This window comes from Mastomys coucha, unplaced genomic scaffold, assembly GCF_008632895.1.
Source record: "Mastomys coucha isolate ucsf_1 unplaced genomic scaffold, UCSF_Mcou_1 pScaffold21, whole genome shotgun sequence".
NCBI lineage: Eukaryota > Metazoa > Chordata > Mammalia > Rodentia > Muridae > Mastomys > Mastomys coucha.
Window position 1 is genome coordinate 151,870,126 of NW_022196904.1, and position 21,727 is coordinate 151,891,852.

Genomic DNA, 21,727 nt, shown 5'->3' on the forward strand with positions numbered 1-21,727 from the left:
TTCATATTCATTGTCTTCCTTGCTTAAGGTGCAGACAACATGACACTTTTATGTAATTAACCAACATGTGTGATCTCACCTCTTTAAAACACTATTGGTTTTCATCCTTAATATTACACCAAAAGCTCAAAACAGCAACTTAGAATTTCAAAATGCAAAACAATATCTTTAAGATATTTTTTATTTCAAACTAAAGTGGACAAAAATTTGTTAAAATGAGGGTTTTTTTTATTCAAATACCGTGAACTTTTAATATGTTCATCAAGGCTCTGTCATTGATGCTGTCGGTAGGATAGGAATCAGTCTGGCACTTTCACACTTTATAGAGAGACTTCGCCTATGTGCTGTTTTACTGATCAAACAATCCCACTCGGGATTTGTAACTTAACTGTTCTCATGAAAAGTCAATATTGGAAAACTGAAAACGTGGCCTCTAGATTTCTAGCCTTACTGATGATACCAAATGATTTCATTCTATGTACTTTATCATACTTTTCTGGATCCTAGTAATTCCCTCTACTGATATTTGGCAAGCTAATCATTAGAACTATGATCTATTGATAGGGTTTGAAAGAAATAAAATATCCCCTTTGAGTATGTTTTCATATAGACTAAGAAATAGTAATAAATATGTAGGTGAAATTTTCTTGGGAGAAAAACTTGTAAGGCTTAGACTAAGAGGACAGCTTTAGTAACATTGTGAGTTAAATTCTCGATCTGTTGGCTGCTTGTAGGCAGGGTTCCCTCCTGGCGTGGTGAACATTGTCCCTGGTTATGGGCCAACTGCAGGGGCAGCCATCTCCTCTCACATGGACGTCGACAAGGTGGCCTTCACGGGATCAACACAGGTAGGGCCAGTCTCTGAATGTCTCATCTCCTATGTTAGCAAGCACCATTTCTGCAGCTATTGCTAGGCCAGTGCTTTTTAGAACAAAGTTACTTCCATTTAAACTATAAGGCACAAGTGGGTGAATTTAGGATAAAAGAAGATACCTGTTGCTAATTCAGAAAGATTACAATGTTCAGTGTAGCCCACACCTTTAATCCCAGCGCTTGGGAGGCAGAGGCAGGTGGATTTCTGAGTTTGAGGCCAGCCTGGTCTACAAAGTGAGTAACAGAACATCCAGGACAACACAGAGAAACCCTGTCTTGAAAAATCAAAAAAACAAAAAACAAACAAACAAACAAAACAATGTTCAGTGTGTTTATTACTATGTATCTCTTAGAAATTTAACCCCTGACTCTGTCAGGCGACTGGTAATATGTATGTTATAAATAATATAAATTAAAACACAATGATTTATATAAATAAATGTAAATACAACCTCTAAATTAAGAAAATTAAATGGTAGAGTTTTATCCTTAGCATCATTTTGGGACTGTCTACCCAGCATACCCTGAAAGGGAGACAAATTCTGCTTCCTTCCATGTTTCTGATGGAGAGCTACAGTTTTCAGTGTGCCTGGCTTCACTGTGGATAGACACAAAGTTGAAAAACAGTCAACAGTCTATAAGCACTAGTAAGAAGGGGCAGGTAGAGGGAGAGCAAAAGGCTTGGAAAATAGAGTTCTGGATATTTCATAAGTTTCTATCATAAACAAAAAGAACATCTAGAACTTAATTCTATTTCCAGCAGAGCCATGCTTGAGTCATCCTACTTGGCTATCACATTATTATCTATTCAACCCAAAAAGATACTGACTTTGTGCCTCATTGGCATGTGCGAAAAATAAGCTGCCAATACCTGCAAGAAATAAATAGGATTAAGAAAGTGATCAGATATGTACAGGAGACCAAGGAAAGGAAAACTCACCTGAAGCTAGATGGAACCTAGAAATTGATGAATATGCTGATGAATGGTTTTAACTCCTTAAGGACTGGGAAGCAAGAATAGCATTTTTTAATAAGTTGAGGTTGATTTGACTTTTCTTATAATCACCGTAAGTTGCTTCAGTATTTTGTTAAATGCCACAGAGAGTTGAATTGATAAAACCTTACATTCTATTTTTATTCTATTTTTGACCTTCTAATGTACAGTTCCTTTGTTTTTCATGGGTAGTAGAAAGATAGTACATGGTGGAACAGTCTCTGACTGAGATATAATTTAAAAACAAAAAACAACAACAAACTAACACACCCTATATTCAGCATTTTTCATGGAAGTTAATGAAGATGGAAGGGTGCCCATGACACACTGATAACTCCCGTTATGATGATGCTGTAGATTGATATCATAGGAGGGAAAGGTGAGCAGATAAAATCCTAGGTTTTCCCACCCTCTGCAACATTTCTGGATCCAAAGCCCATGTTCATTTCTCCAGTCCATCAGTACTGAAGGCTTCTGGTCCTGATCCCAGCATCAGTGTACGTGCTTAACTCTCTTGACTGACCCTGAGCTACCATTTTGAGGCCACTTTATGTGCCCCCTACCTCCCAATAAAACATGGAAATTAGAAAACCAGGCAACATACAGGCTCAATTTCCAATCTAACCCTTTAAATACTATGCCTCTAAATGTTAAGTGTCTTTGCCAAATTTTAATTTCTTTTTTTTTTTATAAAGACCATAGGGACCATATTTGCATAGTAAAAGTGAGAACTGGTAGAATAAGGCATCTAACAGCCCTCTGAGAGCCACTAAATGGCCTTAGTAGCTATCTTTCACTTTCCCGGGTTTAGGGTGGACATAGCTTTTCGCACCTGACCGCCGATCCCCAACAGTGCTCCCACACTGCCTTGGTGATCTTATCTGAAGTTCTCAGAAATACTGAACTCAACAGTGTTTCCATCTGTGTTCCCGGTGTCTGAGACTCATAATCACGAGCATGTGTGTCCTTGAGGACTTATCTCATTCTCTTGCCTTGGCTAATCTCAAGGCTCTTTTGTTCAAGGTTAGCCACAGGATGGTGAGGAACTACTTCTAAATAGCAAAATGATAATAACGTGATTTTAGAAGCCCCAGTGAGGAAAAACATGGCATTCATCCAACACAAATACTCCGTGAAAACTTTATGCTTTTTTCTCAACATTTGTTAACTGACTTATATTAGAGGTCCTGAACTATTTTTAATAGACAGGCAAATACATCTTTCATAGTCACAAGCCACATAGTATGTAAGAAGTATTTTCTGAACACTGGATACCTTTGCTTCACACAGAATGCAACAAGAAGATGATCAGTTCATATTTTTGCCTTTCTCATAATCCTCTTTGGGAAACTCATGTTTTATCTTTTCAAAGTAAGGGAATGAAAATATGGGATAAAAGTTATGTGATTGGTTTCTGAGAAAATTCAAGCAAGTTTCAAGTTGCCTGCCTGAATTTGAGTTATACATAAAATCTTTTTTCCTCATTCATATTTCTTTTTTATGTTAATATACTATTTATTTATTTATTTTATATATACAAACATTTTATCTATATATACATCTGCATGCCAGAAGAGAGCATCAAATCATTTTATAGATGGTTGTGAACCATCATGTGGTTGCTGGGACTTCAACTCAAGACCTCTGGAAGAGCAGCCAGTACTCTTAACCACTGAACCATCTCTCTAGCCCCCCACACTCATATTTCTAACCAGCTTTTCTATTCATTCATTTGCCATGTGTAGCTTTAGAAAATGTATTCAGGTCATACTCCATTAACCAAGACAAAAGTTACCTATTTTAGAAGAAGTTTTCTGCTAAACTGACTGAGGAACTCGAAAAACATTTTTTAGACAGAAAATCAAAACTTCTTAAATGAAAATAGTCACCAACTTGGAAAGAGAAACAGGAAGATTGCAAGGTTGAAACCAGACTGAGCTACATGGGAATTCACTCTCACAAATAAAAGACAACAGAAAAAGAAGGATGACAGTAGTGTGAAAGACAGGCAGGGAAGATCAATTTGAGGCAGGGCTTCCCCGGAACAATACTTGCTTTTTGTTTACTTCTTTTCATCTACTTTTAGGAGTTAAAGTTAGAATCACAAAATTGTTAATAAAAGGAAGCTTTTATTAACAAAATAAAATGATTACCTTTTCCATAATGCAGTGCAGAATAATAGCAATAATAGCAATGCATCTATAATCATCACAGAAGAGCTCAAGAAAAATCTGTGCTAAAAGATGAGCCCAAACAAAGGAAATACAGAGTTCTCCTAATGTCACTAGAAGGATGAGAAGTCAATACATGAGGTGCTCACAGGTATTTCTGGTCAAACACAGAGAGGAAGTTCTGATGAAAATGAAAAATAATTCTCCTCTGCCCTCTCATGCAAGTCAGGTCTCTAGGTAAATATGTCTACTCACCTGGCCATGGCTATTTTCTGATATGTCTCATATTTGTATACTTGACAATGGGAGCTTTTACATCTGTGGATGCCAGATCTTAAATAACACCATTTAATGTTTCCTCCAAATGAAATGAAATGGGGGTGTACATGTTCTATAAATTGAAATTATTAAATAAATCTATCTACATGAGAACATGCTAAGCCTCCTCCTCTGCCATGTTTGATTTCAGGTTGGCAAATTAATCAAGGAAGCTGCAGGCAAAAGCAATCTGAAGAGGGTCACCCTGGAGCTCGGGGGAAAGAGCCCTTGCATCGTGTTTGCAGATGCTGACTGTGAGTGCAAGTCCTTTGTTAGCATCTCATCTTCTTCCTCCTGATGCCTGATACTGTCACACAGTCACCTAGAGTCTTACAAATGGACTTTCCTTCAAGGTGAAAGGAGTTAACTAGCATCTGTGGTGACTCTGGAAAGTGTTTGAATTGTTCCATAATGTAGATCAATTAAGCACAGATATCATTTTGCCCTGGGTTGGAATAGATTGCTACTTCCCAATGTCAATCTGAGATAGTATAAATGGTCTGATCTAGGATCTAGGATCTGTTTTTGATATTTCATATCTTTAATTCTGTTGAGCACATGAGATACCTGAGACATTTGGAGCCAGCAAGGAGTCTGGCTATCAGTAATTTCATATTTTCTTTCTGTCTTCACCTAGTATATGGGGATAGCCAGACAAATATTAGATCTTGCTCAAATAATTTTTCATTTCCATCTAACATTAGTAAGTTGAAATACGTGAAATTATCATTTGGATTTAACTGCCATCCACAATATTCCAAATCCTTCTGGTTTACAAACAAATGAAATCTCGGGTTACTTCCTAACCAGGCTAATTCCATGGAAATCCAAGCACTCCAGCACTCACTCCGGCACTCCGGTACCTCTTCCTTCAGTGAGACGTAGAAGAACAAATGATGTAGGCATTTGCTGCTGCCACTGTTGTGATTCTTGCAGAGATCTTAGAGCATACTTCCTGTTAACCATCAATACATGGCAAAGTCCCTAGCTTATCACTCTGGAAAACGTCCTCACTACAACTGAAGCAGTTATAATTGGTTCACAGATTGACACTCTATTTCTACAATATGAAATAGAATCTTTCTCATTTATAAAACTGATGCATATACAAACTTTTCTTTTCACTAGAATCAACGATATTCCAATGACTTGGTAGGTATGTATGACACAGGCTTTAAATATATTTTGGAAGTGTCTTGCCTGGTGTAAGGTTCATATGGTCTGTGATGATTCTGAATACTAATGGGTTTTGTTGGGTATTTTCAGAAAGATAAATTTTTTTCATTGATCAGAGTATATGAATGTCTTGAAATTATTTAGTCAATGAATGATACAGATTTCATTTTTTTTATTCAGTTAAAACCTGAATCTAAAGGTAGTCATAAACATCTTGATCCTTAGAAAGTTATAAAATTATTTGTATTGCTATTTGTTCTTATAATCAAATCTACATTCTTAGTAAGGTCTGTATTAAAGTTGTACAAGCACCTTATCCCAGATTCTTTTCATTGTTAATATTTCTTTGTAAACAAAAAGATCACTAAGATTATTTTGTCACTTGGCTTTTAAAACTCGGGATATATTAAATCTGTGATTCTTCTTTTTGCCATATCACTAGTTCTCATCTGAAAACAAATAGATTTTTTAAATTTTACTTTGATTTAGACATGTGTGAGTGTGTGCACACATGTATGCTTTAGAAAATATCTCTGGGGCTGGCAAGATGGCTCAGTGGGTAAGAGCACTGACTGCTCTTCCAAAGGTACTGAGTTCAAATCCCAGCAACCACATGGTGGCTCACAACCACCCATAATGAGATCTGATGCCCTCTTTTGGTGTGTTAGAAGAAAGCTACAGTGTACTTATGTATAATAATAAGTAAATCTTTAAAAAGAAAAGAAAATATCTCTGGTGTAAATGTTTTCCCTACAGTGGACATTGCAGTTGAGTTTGCGCACCATGGAGTGTTTTATCATCAAGGCCAATGTTGCGTCGCAGCATCCCGGATTTTTGTTGAGGAGTCAGTTTACGATGAGTTTGTGAGAAGGAGTGTTGAGCGAGCTAAGAAATATGTTCTTGGAAATCCTCTGACTCCAGGAATAAATCAAGGCCCTCAGGCAAGTAAAAGACAATCATTTCCAACACAAGAATAAATAATCCTACTTAAAACTAATAGTTAACTTTACCTCTTAGTTTTTATGTCTTTTGCTAGTGGATATTACTCTCACCTCATTATATAAAGAGATAATTCCCAATAATAAAGAAGTCATTCTGTTTTGTGTTGACCAAATTGTTTATATGTCTAGATATAGTTTAGGAAGCATGATGAGAATTAAACATGGAAAGGTCTGAGGAGGTGTCCCAGTTGATAAAGCACTGGATATGCAAGTGTGAAGTTCAGAGTTTAAATTCCAGAACCCTCATAAAAAACTGAACGTGTGTGATAGCCAGTATTTAACCCCAAAGTTCAGGAGATAAGGCAGGGATTTCCCAAGGCAAGGGGATTGACTAGAGTAGTCAAACTCCTAAGTTCTGGGTTCAGAGAGATAGTTTATCTAGATAAATAATAGGAGTAGAAGGTGATAGTAAAATGCACCTAATGTCAACCTCTAACTTCAATACGCATTGCACTGTCATGCACACCACATACAGATACACAAAAGAAAAAGAAAATTGAGCCAATATTTTCAATAGTTTGCTTTCTTCAAATCTGTATGCTTTTGATTCCTATTACAATTCTTAGACCTCTTGGAAACTCATATATAGTTCTCTCATTTCTCCCTCATAGTCAGTCTTTCACTTCAACCATCATTCTATAAGTCTAAGCAGGAAAGCCCAATTGAGTACTTCACAGAGTCATCACTCTCTCTGACATAGGATGTTGTAAGTAGTTCTTGGAAGTCCTGCTTCTGGCAAACTCCTGACATGCTTCTCCCTTTAGTTATCAAAATCCAAGCCTTCCCCAGGGGCTCTGGGTATTCTATGTCATTAAGTCTACTGTCAATATAAATGTGTTTGTCTTTCCCACTCAAAAGCCACCTTTTCCTCTTGCACGGGCTTTTATTCATGGTCTGTTAGCACCTGTCATTGAAGATTTTGATCCTGTGATTCTGAGTTCACTCTGTCTCTGGATCCTGCTCTACAGCAGTGGTCCTCAAGCTGAGGGACTTCCCCACAGGAGATGCAAGCTTTATCTGAGACAGGTTAAGTTGTTATAACAAGGTGGGGAGCTGTGGGCCCATGTGGGTCTCCAGTGAGCAGAAGAACAGACACTGTTGAACACTTCACAGTGAATGGGGAAACTTCCCAACAAAGAGCTTACTGTCCCCAAGTGCTGGTAGAGCCACTCTTGAGTGGTGCGCTCTAGGGACTGGACATTGACCTTGGCCTGGTCACTCTTACACATTAAATATGCTACAATGTACCTCTCTGTTTCCTTGGAACCAAACATCATTGTTGAATTTAATAAATATAAATCAAATTCAATTAGCAAAAATTTATGGGAAATTGCTACCAGCTATATCCTGAGAGAGGCCCTTGATTAAACCCATACTCTAGTTGACTATCACATTCTGGAAGTGCATAGATTTTAAAGAAAGGTTGTTCTGAATATGAACAGGCAGGCATGTTGGAACCTTAGAAGCAAAAGCTTGAGACACCAAGCTTTTCTTCTCTATCATTATGGTTTTTTTTTTCTGTCAAAAAAAAAAGATATTATAAGAAGAGATACACATTAGCCAACCTTCGCCTAGTGCTTTACCTACTGCTAGATGAGTCACTGAAACTTTTTAAACCTAGTATGGGATTCATAAATAGCACAATAAAAAATTATAGGGAAAACTAAAGCCAAATATATTTTTAGAAAAAATCTTTACAATGGTCTTTTTTCTCATTTGAAAGATGACAAACTTAAGGCATTTCAGTTTTAGAGAATATTACAGTATACTATATTATACATAATATTTATATATCTTATATGTAATATAGTTTGTTTATATTGTGTTATATATGAATATTCATATACACACTTTTGAACTTAAGGTAATGTTTGTATTTGTCTTCATGGTCCCAAAATACATATATAAATACATAAAATACATAAAAATACATAAAAATAAATAGATGAAAGCTTAAAGTGATCAGTATTTTCATTTGAAAAAAACATATGCTCAATTTCCTTGCCAGTTAAATAGAGATCGTAGTATCACTCTTGAGGATTCCCACTAAATAATGTCAGATAAGCTCTGAGACACAATGCTTACCTCAATGTATTGTCATAAATACCACTAATGCTTCTATACATGATGATAATTATATGTAATAATAAATGATAATAACTTCATATGAAGTATAGACATTTTCTTCTTAGAAATGAGATATTTACATGTCTATAAGTTTTAACACCATTATAGCGACATTGTGCATTTGCTATTTCATAGGCTGTATGTTCTGATAACTGAGTACTGTTATTAGTCCCATGATCTAATAGCATACCTCAGCCTTCTCCTTTTCTGAAGCAAATATTCAAGAACTAGATTCCCCAGAGGTATTCTCTGTTCAAAGACAGAGAAGCACCCTGAATTGGGAAATACATCTTTAGAAAAAAAAGAAGAATTGAAGAATAGTGATTTTGAGGACATATTTCACATAATTTAAAGAATAAGATTTTCATGAACATAAAAATTTTTTACTACATTCCAACTCCAGAATATCTTAGACATACATTCAAAGCAGTGCAACTTAGCCTGGCTCTATTATCTAGTATGTAGCAATAGCAGTGTCTTCATTTTTAAACTAACCCCTGGAATTCCATATTAGACTATACAAAAAAAAAAAAAGGATTATCATTGGGGGAAATTTCTGTTACAGAGCAGAAAGATGATGATTGTTTCTTCTTAGGACCTGAAATTCAACCCACTGAACTGAATAGAGCAAAGCCCCAAACTATGATCACATGTGGTATGAAAGGGCAACCAAGTCAGTAGAATAGGCAGATTCCATCTCTGAAGAAAACGGATCTCTTGTGGTCTAAAACATATCCACTAGTCATTTCCACTGGACCTGAATCAAAGTCCTCCTTCTCCCCATCACTATTTCAGTAAGGACTAAAGTTCCTGGCATATGTGTTCAATCATTAACAAACTTCTTTCAAAGGAAATAAATGATAAATGACAGTTGTGTAAAAGCTCCATATCTTTCCATGTTGCCAATTTCTGTGTTTACGTAATTGTATTTAGTTTACAAATTCTTAAGCTTCCTTCCTAAAAAGTCACAGGAAAAAACACAGCCAAAAATGATCAGAATGAGCTGAACCTGTGTCCAGCGATTCAAACTGTCACAACTTAACAGAGTATCCTGGAGGTCAGAAGCCTTGACTTCACTATGTGTTTATGGTTTTCATTTCTTTTCCTTTTCCCTGTGGTTTCTTCCAACTAGATTGACAAAGAACAACATGATAAAATACTTGATCTCATTGAGAGTGGGAAGAAAGAAGGAGCCAAACTGGAGTGTGGTGGAGGACGCTGGGGGAACAAAGGCTTCTTTGTCCAGCCCACAGTTTTCTCCAATGTGACTGATGAGATGCGCATTGCCAAAGAGGAGGTAATGTTTCCACATGGTTCTGTTTATGGGCTTGCTGTGTTCTCTCTGTGTGTGAGCTGTGTCCCTCTAAAATCTTCAGCTTCTTGACCAACATTACCAGGAAGTGCTTGGTGACAAAATCTTAAGGTATTGGTGATCCAAGCTAAACAGTAAGGAATCCAAGTGCCCTGTAAAGAGATTCTGGCAAACACAGACAGAAGTGTACAACAGATTTTATAGGGGCTTTATTCACAGCTTTAAAGGAATAGAAAATGACCTTCTCACTTATAAAAACAGGAAGAAATGTACATTTATTGTGTTTCATATACCAGACACAGAACAATGTATGCTGAATGACCTCAGTTATACAAAGAACATAAAAAAACCTCAAACTCATATAGACAAACTGGACTGGCTTTGTAGGGGAAGTAAAGATAAGTGCTAGGGAATGCAATCTAAGTATCATTAATAAAGATGGTACCAAGATAAGTAACATAACTAAACGGAACTAGTTTGCAATTAATATGGTAACTAATATACATCTTAAATCTGAAGACGTTTATTATATGCAGAGATATGAGCACATACCTTAGACAATGAAAGTGCTATGTGGGACACTACATAACAACACTCGATGACTCAACTACACAGATTCATAATTTCCTCATTCAGTGAATTTATACTTATGTTTCTTATATAGCAGAGGACCTAAGATGTTATTTTCTTTACCTCCACAATGCCAACAAATAAAGAAACACAGGTATTACTCAGTTTTGCAAGAAAAGGAAATAAGTATAAAGAACAGAATTAAATACTATATGTGGATCATCCAATATACTTATGTTGTCTACATCATTTCACTCTTCAACTGCATTTGCATTTCTGCACGTCTCAGCTGATTCTTCTTTGATTAGAGCTATTGTTCTTGTAGGCTATGATTAATGTGCGCAGGAAGGACAATAAAGCAGAAAATAACCTTCATCAAGGAAACATTAACTGTGCCCCTATAGTGTGTTCACTAGAATATCTCATTTGCTGCTTCAGAATAGGAGGCTGGAGCCTACACAATATCAACTAAGTTGCTGCAACCCTGAGCAAATCCACTGCAGTCCCGATATATCTGCTTCCCATTTCCAATGTTCATAATGTTGCACTTCCTAGCTATGGAGTCATGATGGAGTTTAGAACCCCAGGATCTGCCCCCAGCCTGTAAGGAGTGGCCACCAACTGCCCCATACTGCTCAGATTGACTTGGAACCACCAAACCATATGACAGCTCTTGAGGTTTCTGCCCACCCATGTTCACATTTCTCAGGAAGGTATACTAACATCCCAAGAAACCTCTCTTTTATTTAATTTTGATAAATATATTAGCAAAGACACAGAAGGTTAATATCTATAAGTAAACCCACTTGTTCCTTCTAACCTGTGGGGGTGAGATATAAAGTTGTGTGGGAACTTTCCTGACTAGATTCCAACAGAAATAAAAGACTGGCTCACACTAATCAAGCTGTGATAATAGTTACTGCCGAGGACCTCAGGCTTTGGTTAGTGTGGGGTGGTTCCAGAGTTAGGTTTCTACTAATGAGTCATTTTATCTGGTAATGGTATATAGAATTGGGTGACAAAAGAGGTAAAAATATGTGTTATGTTATACAGTATTTATAATTATGAAATGATCCAAATACAGAGGAATGGCTGAAATTTAAATCAGTGATATACTTACATTTAAAGATTAAACAGTGTTCTCAATCTGTCTATGTGTTACTCTTAGAGCAAAGGACTATCTTTTTGGTCCTGCTGTCCTGTGTAGTATCTTGCACTAGGCTTAAAGTTTAAAATGTTTCCAAATATGTCATGCACTTAGTGATTTGATGTTTTTTTTTTGTTTGTTTGTTTGTTTGTTTTTCTTTTTTTTTTTTTTCTTTTTTCGAGACAGGGTTTCTCTGTGTAGTCCTGGCTGTCCTGGAACTCACTCTGTAGACCAGGCTGGCCTCGAACTCAGAAATTCACCTGCCTCTGCCTCCCAAGTGCTGGGATTATAGGCTTGCGCCACCACCGCCCAGCGTGATTTGATGTTTGATCCTTACATTTTGGGCAGCTCTATTATCTAAGGAAAACAACTCTGTTGTAATGATTGGTGTTTACTCTACAGAGAATGTAACTCATGATCCCAGCCTGTTTCCTTGTTCAATGTCTGTGGCCATCTGTTTTGATTCTTACCAATAGGTCTAACATGAGAGTCAATACCTTAGCCAACGTACAATGGTTTCTAGGGAAACATATAGTGCATTTAAAATATACAGTTAACCCATTTTTGTATCTTTCTGTGTAGATATTTGGACCAGTGCAACAAATCATGAAGTTTAAGTCTATAGATGATGTGATCAAGAGAGCAAACAATACTTCCTATGGTCTAGCAGCAGGACTCTTCACAAAAGACCTGGATAGGGCCATCACTGTGTCTTCTGCTCTGCAGGCTGGGGTAGTGTGGTAAGTGCAGCTGTAGTAAGATGTGTCCTTCATGTATCAGCAGGTGGAGTTGACTTCCTCCAAAGTTGAATATTCACTTGAAAGTCTCTGACCTACTGTAAAAGTAATTGTCTAGATTTTTAATGTCAAATTAATCCTATTTTGTCAACTTGCTTGTCTAAAGCAAGTGATGAATGTTTGCATTGTGCAGTGTTAAGAGGTACAAGAGAATTTCAAGTACTTAGTCCTATTTTGAACAACGGTAGTAAAAGAACTGTTTTCTTCTAGTCTAATCACATTAGATAATGTTTTAGTGCCTCAAGTATGCTGGAAGTTCCTGTTGTTGGTGTCATCAGCATTTTCTATTATGAACATTAGATCTAGTGACTCTCACATCGTAGGCAAGTGCTCGATCCCTCATCCTTATCTCCAGCTTTGTTATATATTTAAAGTGTTAGACTTGAAGTGGTACAGATTAGCCTTGAACTTGTCATCTTTCTGCACCAGGCTCAAGAGTTGCTGGGATTGTAGGCAAGGTACTATAAAGTTTTTAGATTCTTACGCTAAGATATTTTTTCTGTTAGAGATCTAATTTCTTTTAGAAGAGCATAATAAATTTTGCACAGCAATTTTCTCTCACCTTAGACCTAGTTTATTCTTTGATTTTTATAATTTAGAAGAATGTCAGGCTGTGCCTCTCAAAGTGAGGCTTTGTCTAGCCTGCTCCATTCCTGCAGTCTTTCCTCAGCAGCCCCTTGAATCATCAAGTCTCCCTTCCCTCAGTCCCAGCTTTAGCACAAGCTATTTTCATTCTTTCGTCTAGTCCAGCTAAAGAAAATGAAGCACAGAAAAGCATCCCAAGGGACACAACCATGTTGTCCTGGGTCCTATTGATAACTTGAAAGTTCTTTTCCTCCTAGCAAATTGAGAACCATGAGTTAGATACTCTTAATGTGTCAATGTATTTCTTAGAGTCATCATTTAAGCTTACTTGAAAACCACTATTTATTAACCCAAACCTTATCTATGGTAAAACCAGGAACTTACTAAGGTTATATAACTTATCAACACCATACTATGAGTAGCAGAATAAGAAGCAGACCTCCAACACACTCAGTAAGGCCTCTTACATACACACTGACACACAAACATACACATTAAAATAAATAAATGAATAAAATAGGTAAATAAATACACAAATACCCCTTTTACAAAAATAGGAGAATAGAGCTGGAGAGGTGGCTCATCAGTTAAGACAACTTGATGCTCTTTGCAGAGGACCCAAACTCAGCTCCCAACATTCATATAGGGCAACTCACAACCACATGGACCTGAAAACCTGGTGGCCTGATTCCAGGTGACCTGATGTAGATTTATCTTCTGCAGGTATCTCCCACCCAAGTGGTATATGGACATACATCCAGAAATACTCACATGCATATAAACATAATAAGAATACTCAACCAATACAATCTATGTGAATATTTCATAATCTGAAGACTCATGGTTTTCAGAACTTCAGATAGGGATAGTCAACCTATGTCATCTGACAGCTTGACTACATGTCACCTGAATCTAGGTAATGACTCAGCTAGGAAGCGCTTGGTGAGCAATCATTAAAAATCTGCATTCATATTCCCTGCAGCCATGTAAAAGCATTGGTGATGGGCTGGAACCCCATCACTGGGAAGACAGAAGCAAGGGTTTCCCAGTAATTTGATGGTCAACCTATCCAACTGAATTAGTGAATTTCAGTCTCAGTGGGAGACTGTGTCTTAGAAAATAAGGCTGAGGGATGATCTGTCTGTTCAAGGACAAAGCCCCTGATGTGTAATCCAAATACAAACAGACACATATACACATATGACAATGCCAAATAGACTCGATAGGGTATATTTATTTAAAAGGAGGGGTGAAAATGATATGAATACAGTACTCAAATGAAATTCTCAAAGAATTCAAATTAATTTAAAAAATACTTTGAAAATAAAACATTAATTTTGTGTTATCCATGACTGTTATGCAAATGAAATAAAAATTAGTAAGAGATTAAGGTTGCAATTGTGGAAGACATCCAATTTCCCTCTGGCTTCCACGTACAAACACATGCACAGAAAAACCTATACTTGCATACATAAATAAATGAGTTATCAAATAAGTACATGTAACATGATTTTGAACATAGGGAATGTTACTCATACATCTTAATAAATATATCTGAGGACTGACTCTGGGCATAGATCTTGTATAGTTTTTAAACTTCCATATAATACTATATAATTAGCATTAAGCACAAGAGTTAAAAGTGTTGTGTCTTGTTTTGATTATGGCTATTTTTGATACTTATTGAAATTTTTATTGTATATTAAATATGATTGTTGACTAATATAAATCTTTCCTGTAATTACCATCCTAGTAAATTCAGATATGCTATATCACATATATCTATCACCTACAATTACTGAAGGCTTACTGTGTCATGCATTTCAAATATCATGTGTCTTCCATCATCTGCCAGAGTTCAACAGCCCCATAAAATACCATTTTCTCTAATATTGAAATAATTGTTTGCAGACTGCAAAACTGCACTGTAGTCAACATTCTCCTCTTGCCTTGATCTTTCACTGAGACTCTCTCTAATTCTGTGTACATTTTTAATAATATATTTCTGTATAAAAGCATTTAGTATTTTTTAATCTAATTAAAATTGCTAGTTAGGTCTAACTTCTGACAACAATTTTGTGTAAGAAATATATCGACCAATAAATGAATGGGCTGTGTATTATGGTTATCATTGCAACTGTTAAAAAATACTGATTTTTAGCCTGGTAAATACATAAACATTACAAAGTTGCCTACTGAAGAACAGCAGACAAACCCCAGCCTCTCGAAAAGTAAACACCTGTTACATGGCACACCCCCGCTGTTGTAATTCGGAGAAATCTTGCTGTATGACTGTTCACACGTATAGCGGTACCATTGATTTATTTCTAGGTAATACATGTGTTTGTTTTCTGCATGGTAAGCTACAGCACTGCTTTTTTTCTCTTCAATCCCAATGAGTATTTAATATTGAATGCTAGAGTTTTTAAAGAGATCTGATTATTTTTAAGCCGAGTTTTGGAATTATGAGATAAGTAAACTATTACCTACAATGTAATTCTCCTCTCTGTTTAAGGGTAAACTGCTATATGATGTTGTCAGCCCAGTGCCCCTTCGGTGGATTCAAGATGTCTGGAAATGGACGAGAACTGTGAGTAAAACTTCATTTTACAAACATATTTTTATAAAAGATTGTCACTCCCAGAAGTGTGCTCCATTTTTCAACACCTTTAGTAAAGTAGGCCTGAAACAAAGTTCTTCAAAGGACTTATCTTACTACATAATAACACTTTAAGCCTGAAAGTATATCTAACAGAAGGAATATACTTTATTGAGTTGTTACTGTCCATAAAGGACCATGGTAAGTACCCCACCTTGGCAGGCAATTGTTGCCTACTTTTAGGATTGCCTCTGGCATAAGTGTCTAGAACCCATTTAGAAAACATTTTCAGAAAGTGAAGGGATAAATTGGTAATCTAGAGGTTTATTTAAATAAGTATGGAAACACTCTAGGTATTTTAATATAACACTTAAATGAATTTAGGTTGCTTTATCCCAAATTAATATGTTTCTGGTGAATTTTATCAAAACACTGGTGCATGTATTAAACAAGGCACTTGTTTGTAAAATTTCTCCAGAGAATTACTGAAGTGACTATCTCTAACAAACCACAAGAATTAGATTGTACCAAAGTTAGAATTAACCTTAGTATTAGGGAGACAGAAGCAGAGAGATCTTGTGATTTCAAAGCCAGCATGGCCTTAAGTGTGAGTTCAGGGCATCCAGAATGACATAGTGAGAACATGTTAAAAAAAAAAAAAAACAAACAGAATTAAATCAGATGGAAACAGGGCCCCAAAATTAGGGATATGAAGTTCCCAATGTGTTCAGCAGAGCCCAAGCATTGAGTGAGCCCAAGCAATCTGTGATCAGTGCTGAAACTAAAACAGGTTAAGTGGCCAAAATCGAGCATTTTCTAATCCTACTCAGTTCTCAGTTGATAACTTGATAACACTTGGAAATGTTCCAATTTCAATTACTCTCTGTATTTCATAGGCTATGTTTTTTTTTTCAGCCAAAAACAAAAGTCAATCCTTGCTAAAACCCCCCAAAACTCTAATCAGGACAATATTTAGTTTCTCTCCTCCTTAAAATTATATATAATCAATCCAAAAGATAGAAAAATCTACCTAAAAAGATTAGGTGGTTGTTTTGCCCAGAATCAAAAGATCCTGCTAAAACTCTGGCTTTGGAACATTCTGAATGAAAGTGGACTCTAGTCATTCTCTACCTGCTCACCACTACCAGTTGTGTGACAGACAGATGGTGAATGCAGGGTCCAGTGCAGCTGGTGGCTTATCCTGCTGCTCTTCAGTGACCAGACAGTGCAACATGACCTACACCTCCCTTAGTTATAGGTCTGATAAAATTGGATAAGGTTGAGTTATGATTTGGGTTATTAGTAATATCGTCAAGTAGAGTGATATAAACAATAGATATCATGTGAAAATGAATAGGATGCATAATTATTTAAAATAAAATATATGTTTTCAGAATATTGTTGACCACTGGGAAGTATATATTTGGTCATAAAGCTTATGGTCAGCTAGTAACTATATGAACTACTGCATATTCAGGAAATATTTTAATGTGTACCTGGTCAGATAAATAAGAAAAATGTGCACCAAATCATCGGGGATTATATTTGACTTACACTGCAGTGCACAGTCATATTTATCGGCAATTTTCTTCCCTCTTTAGGGGTGAACATGGTCTTTATGAATACACTGAGCTCAAGACAGTCGCAATGAAGATATCTCAGAAGAACTCCTAAAGAAACCAGAGGAGTGAAGAGAAACTCGCAGCAGTGGTTACACATCTCCTATAGTCATCAGCAGAGTGGTGTTTCACTATACTTTCTTCTTCAGTTGATTTCTTAGGCAAAGGAATTCATCCGTGTTACTGTCACTTATAGAAAGCATGTGGCTTAATCTGACAGAATCATTCACCTTCTAATATGTGACCCCAATTCTTATCCAAGAATAAAAGGATAGATTTAGGTGCAAGCTCTCTGTAACCCTGTCATGACCAGGTGCTTTCCGTTGTAGCTACTTATCTAAAGTACTCATTTGGTGGGAAGGATCAGTTGTGATTTAAGCTCTGTCCCTCAGTGACTCCTTGAAGTATTCACCATGCATAATAACCGCAGAGTCAGCTGCTCTGTTCCCCAGATGTTGTGAAATATTTTCTAGAATGTCATGCCTGCTTGTCAAATGAAATGCCTAATTGTAATTAGAATGCAAAGCTTAATAAAGGTACCCTTGCATGATTTTGTTGGTCTATAATTATTTGAGAATCAGCTAGGGTTATGGCAATAAACTCTACTGGTCAGTCAAAAGCATTATTCAATTCAGTGAATACATGCATTTCAAGAAAAAAAATCCTATCTCCTCCTCCTCATTAGGGTTGGAAAAATATACTTTTAGAGTGATCTTTGAAATAATTGGTACATATTTGAATAACATAAGCATTACTGGATGCCTTCAAGGTTTTGAAAATACATACTATAGTCTATAACCTTTAAAAATTGTTATTGAAAGGTGGTTACCTTCTGGGAAACAAGCACATATTTGTAGGAGAGTGTGTTGCTTCCTAATTGGTTCTTGATTTGATCAATAAAGAAAGTAGAAGCCAATTGCTGGACAAGAGGGAAAAGGGGGAATTTCCAGGCTTAGGAGGAGAAGGGCAAAAGCAGGGAGAGAGGAGGGGGCTCTTTGAGCCAGGCTTTGGAATGAGTAGGACACAACAACCATGTAAGGTCTTAGGGCAACCAGAACTAACGGCCTCCACCACCAGCAGATGGCTGATACAGGATGGCTGATAAGTTTAGGGCTAGAGATTTTCTTGCCCAGAAATTGTGTTATCTGGCTTCTTTAACAAACAAATCAAGGACCAATTAGGAAAAAACACCTCCCCCTACACAAACTCTGTGGTATACCAAAAGAATGAAGTGTATAATGGAAATGAAGCTTTTTGAAACCCTGTATTTGGTAATGTGGAAAGATATAGAGATGAAGTTAAAGGGGACTGGGAATAACTTCCTGAAGGAATAAACTAAATATGAACCTTAACAATAAGCCAGTCAGTTTTCAGTGCACAAAAAGAAAGAAATATCATTTTGTTAGGACTATACATTATAAGGAGAGTGAAAACATTGTACACACTATAGTCTTCTGCCCCTACAAGCTGCATACTGAACATTTGTAGATTCAGAGATATCCTCTTGCTAGGTTTTGTTTTATGATGACATTTTCCCAAACTTACTTTAGCAATGAGCCTGTCTTTCTGTGTGCCTCATTTAACAACAATGCACACTCAAAGAGCCTTGTTGGAAGACACTGTTCCAGCAATGGCCACAATAGTGCCGGAGGAGGAGGTGGGTGCTCTGAAGATCAAAGGATCCTCTGGCGTGATGTCCTCTGTGTAAAATTCACAGCCCACGCTCCCATTATGCCCTCCAAAAGGACCTTCTTATTATGGCCTGGGCTCCCATGGGGAAAGCAAGGTAGGCTCAAATAAAAACAAGAGATATTTGTGCATTGGCATATGTATTCTAGAATGTTCAGTCTCTAGACCAGCACATTCCAGATTCTGATCACAAATAAAACAGCTAGTCATTGCCATGCAGCAGACACCCTGAGAGTGATGCTGTGACACTTGAATAGCTACCCTCACATAACACTGTGAGAACCAACAAAAGTCTGTGGCTCCAGAGGCCTGAAGCAATTTCAACTCCAATTTTGAGATCCTCAGACTTATATAAACTTAACAGCTTTACCATCGTTAAAATTATACTGTAAGATTGGCAACATGTTTACTGCTATTTTGAAATCTGGAGAAATGGCAGTCTTGAGAAAACTGAAAAACATTTGATCATTGAAAGAAAAATAATTAGAATTATAAAGGAAATTTTCATTTTCCTAAATGGAAAACAATTCTATCTTCATGAGATGTGTTTGAGACATATGTCAGTACATCAGCAGGCAGGCATGCGAATACTGTGGCAAGGTGTCTCACCAGACTCTTCTCATATATCACAGAGAAGGCTGAACATAGAATAAGACAAAAGACAAAAGCATGTTTCAATATTTGAAAATTAAACCTTCCTTGTGTAAATAAGATATTACAGGATTAAACAAAATCTTGCTGCTTTGTACTGGCTTCTTCTAAGTGTCTGGATTTTGTGTACTATTAATTGTATGAAGACTACACCAGCAATAATTCTTAAAACCTTGAGAAGTTACAGGTTTTCTTATTAACTCATGTGTGGGCAATTTTATAAAGAATTTAGGTTTACTGTTGTAAACATGACTTTGTCGCCCACAGTGTCTGTGCAACAAAGAGATTTTCATCTCCACACCTACCAAGCTAAGAAGCAGAAACTGAAATTTACTATTGAGGGAGCGGGAATGTCAGACCTCATATACAGGTTATTAAATGTTTAGTCCTAGAGACATTTTCCTCTTTTCCTTTTTGTATCCTATTTTCTCCTTCATTCTTTTTAAAAGACATGTGCTTCTGGAACTATTTTTGAAATAGCTTAAATATAAATGTGTGACGTTAGTGAACTTATTGTCTTTTAATATCAACACAAAACAGAACTGACTTAATGTCAAGATCTTAGCTGCTTTTTCCTATAATTCAGAAAAGAAATAAAGCCTTTTTTTTCTAGGCAATATGCTTTCCTCCCAATATACTCTGCCTATTTCATCTCATGAATCCAGTGGCCTATTTTTCAAGATGTCAGCCATCCTTAAGCAGTTCTAAAGCAAGTCTCTGAACCAGTTCTTAAATTCTGGTCCATCCCAGAGGATAAAATAGTTCTCGACCATAACCATGGAGGAAATTTCCAATCACTGGACACTAGGATTTCTCACCCCATGTAGTACCAACACCAAGGCAAGAGCAGAGCTCTGAACCTCTGCTCTGTGTGTTTCAGAGTTTCCTCAGAATTTGCCGCATGAGTCTGATTTTCACAGAAGGCTGAATGGTGTCAGGCAAGTGTAAGAATTCTTGTTTGACTTCATTTTGGTATGTTATTTACTCAAAGATTCATCAACCTTAAGGAAATATTGAAAGGCACAGTACTGACTTCAGTTAGTAACTAATGCATAACTTATTTTTTTTTATTTTTTATTTTTTTATTAGATGTTTTCCTTATTTACAATATCTCCTTTCCCAGGTTCCCCTCCAAAGGAAAAAATAAAAATAAAATAAAATAAAATAAGAAAGAAAAAAATACAATAAAAAAAAACTAAAACTAAAACAATCCCCTGTTTCCTCCCCTCTCCCCCTGCTCACCACCCCACCCTCCCCCACTTCCTGGCCCTGGCATTCTCCTACAATGGGGCATAGAATATTCACAGGGCCAAGGGCCTCTCCTTCCACTGATGACCAACTTGGTCATCCTCTGTTATACACGTGCTACTGGGGCCATGAGTCCCCCCCATGTGTACTCTTTAGTTGGAATTTTAGTCCCTGGGATCTCTGAGGGTACTAGTTAGTTCATATTGTTGTTCGTGCTAAGGGGCTGCAAACCCTTCAGCTCCTTGAGTCCTTTCTCTAGCTCCTTCATTGGGGACCCTGTACTCAGTTCAATGGATGACTGTGAGCCTCTAATTCTGTATTAGTCTGGTACTGTCAGGGCCTCTCAGGAGACAGCTATCTTGGGCTCCTGTCATCCAGTACTTGCTGATATCCACAATAGTGTCTGGATTTGATGATTGAATATGGGAAGGATTCCCAGGTGGAACAGTCTCTGAATTGTCCTTCCTTCAGTCTCTGCTCCATAGTTTCTCTCTCAAAATCCTTCCATGGGTATTTTGTTCCCCCTTTTAAGAAGGAATGAGGCGGGATCCGCCATTTTCTCTCCTGTGAGTTTCTGAGGCCACAGCAGCCTGCCGGAAGGCACAGGCCCCACGACTCCCAGGGGAGCAGCAAGGCGGCAGGGACACGATCCTCTCAGCTTCCTAGTGACAGAGGAGGAACAGCGTCCTTCTCTGCCCCCTCCCTGCAAGTGGAGGGCCTACCTCCAGAGAGCACCTTAAGCCAGAGACCCGGGCGGGATCCGCCATTTTCTCTCCGGTGACGTTCTGAGACCAGAGCAGCCAGCTTGGAGGAACAGGCCCCACGAGTCGCAGGGGACTTGCAGGGTGGC

General features: G+C 37.2%; 1 protein-coding gene across 5 annotated transcripts in view; it reads left to right on the forward strand.

The window, feature by feature from the left end:
• Positions 1-17,839, forward strand: part of LOC116103646 (retinal dehydrogenase 1) — a 142,159-nt gene extending 124,320 nt beyond the window's left edge. For all 5 annotated transcript variants that reach the window (XM_031389896.1, XM_031389899.1, XM_031389897.1 and 2 more), the window contains 7 exons: positions 735-848; positions 4,508-4,610; positions 6,289-6,473; positions 9,793-9,957; positions 12,272-12,429; positions 15,587-15,661; positions 17,272-17,839. In XM_031389896.1, the coding sequence (XP_031245756.1) occupies positions 735-848; positions 4,508-4,610; positions 6,289-6,473; positions 9,793-9,957; positions 12,272-12,429; positions 15,587-15,661; positions 17,272-17,344 (873 nt within the window). In that variant the 3' untranslated portion in view covers positions 17,345-17,839. The remainder of the gene's footprint in view (positions 1-734; positions 849-4,507; positions 4,611-6,288; positions 6,474-9,792; positions 9,958-12,271; positions 12,430-15,586; positions 15,662-17,271) is intronic.
• The last annotated feature ends 3,888 nt before the right edge of the window (positions 17,840-21,727 follow it).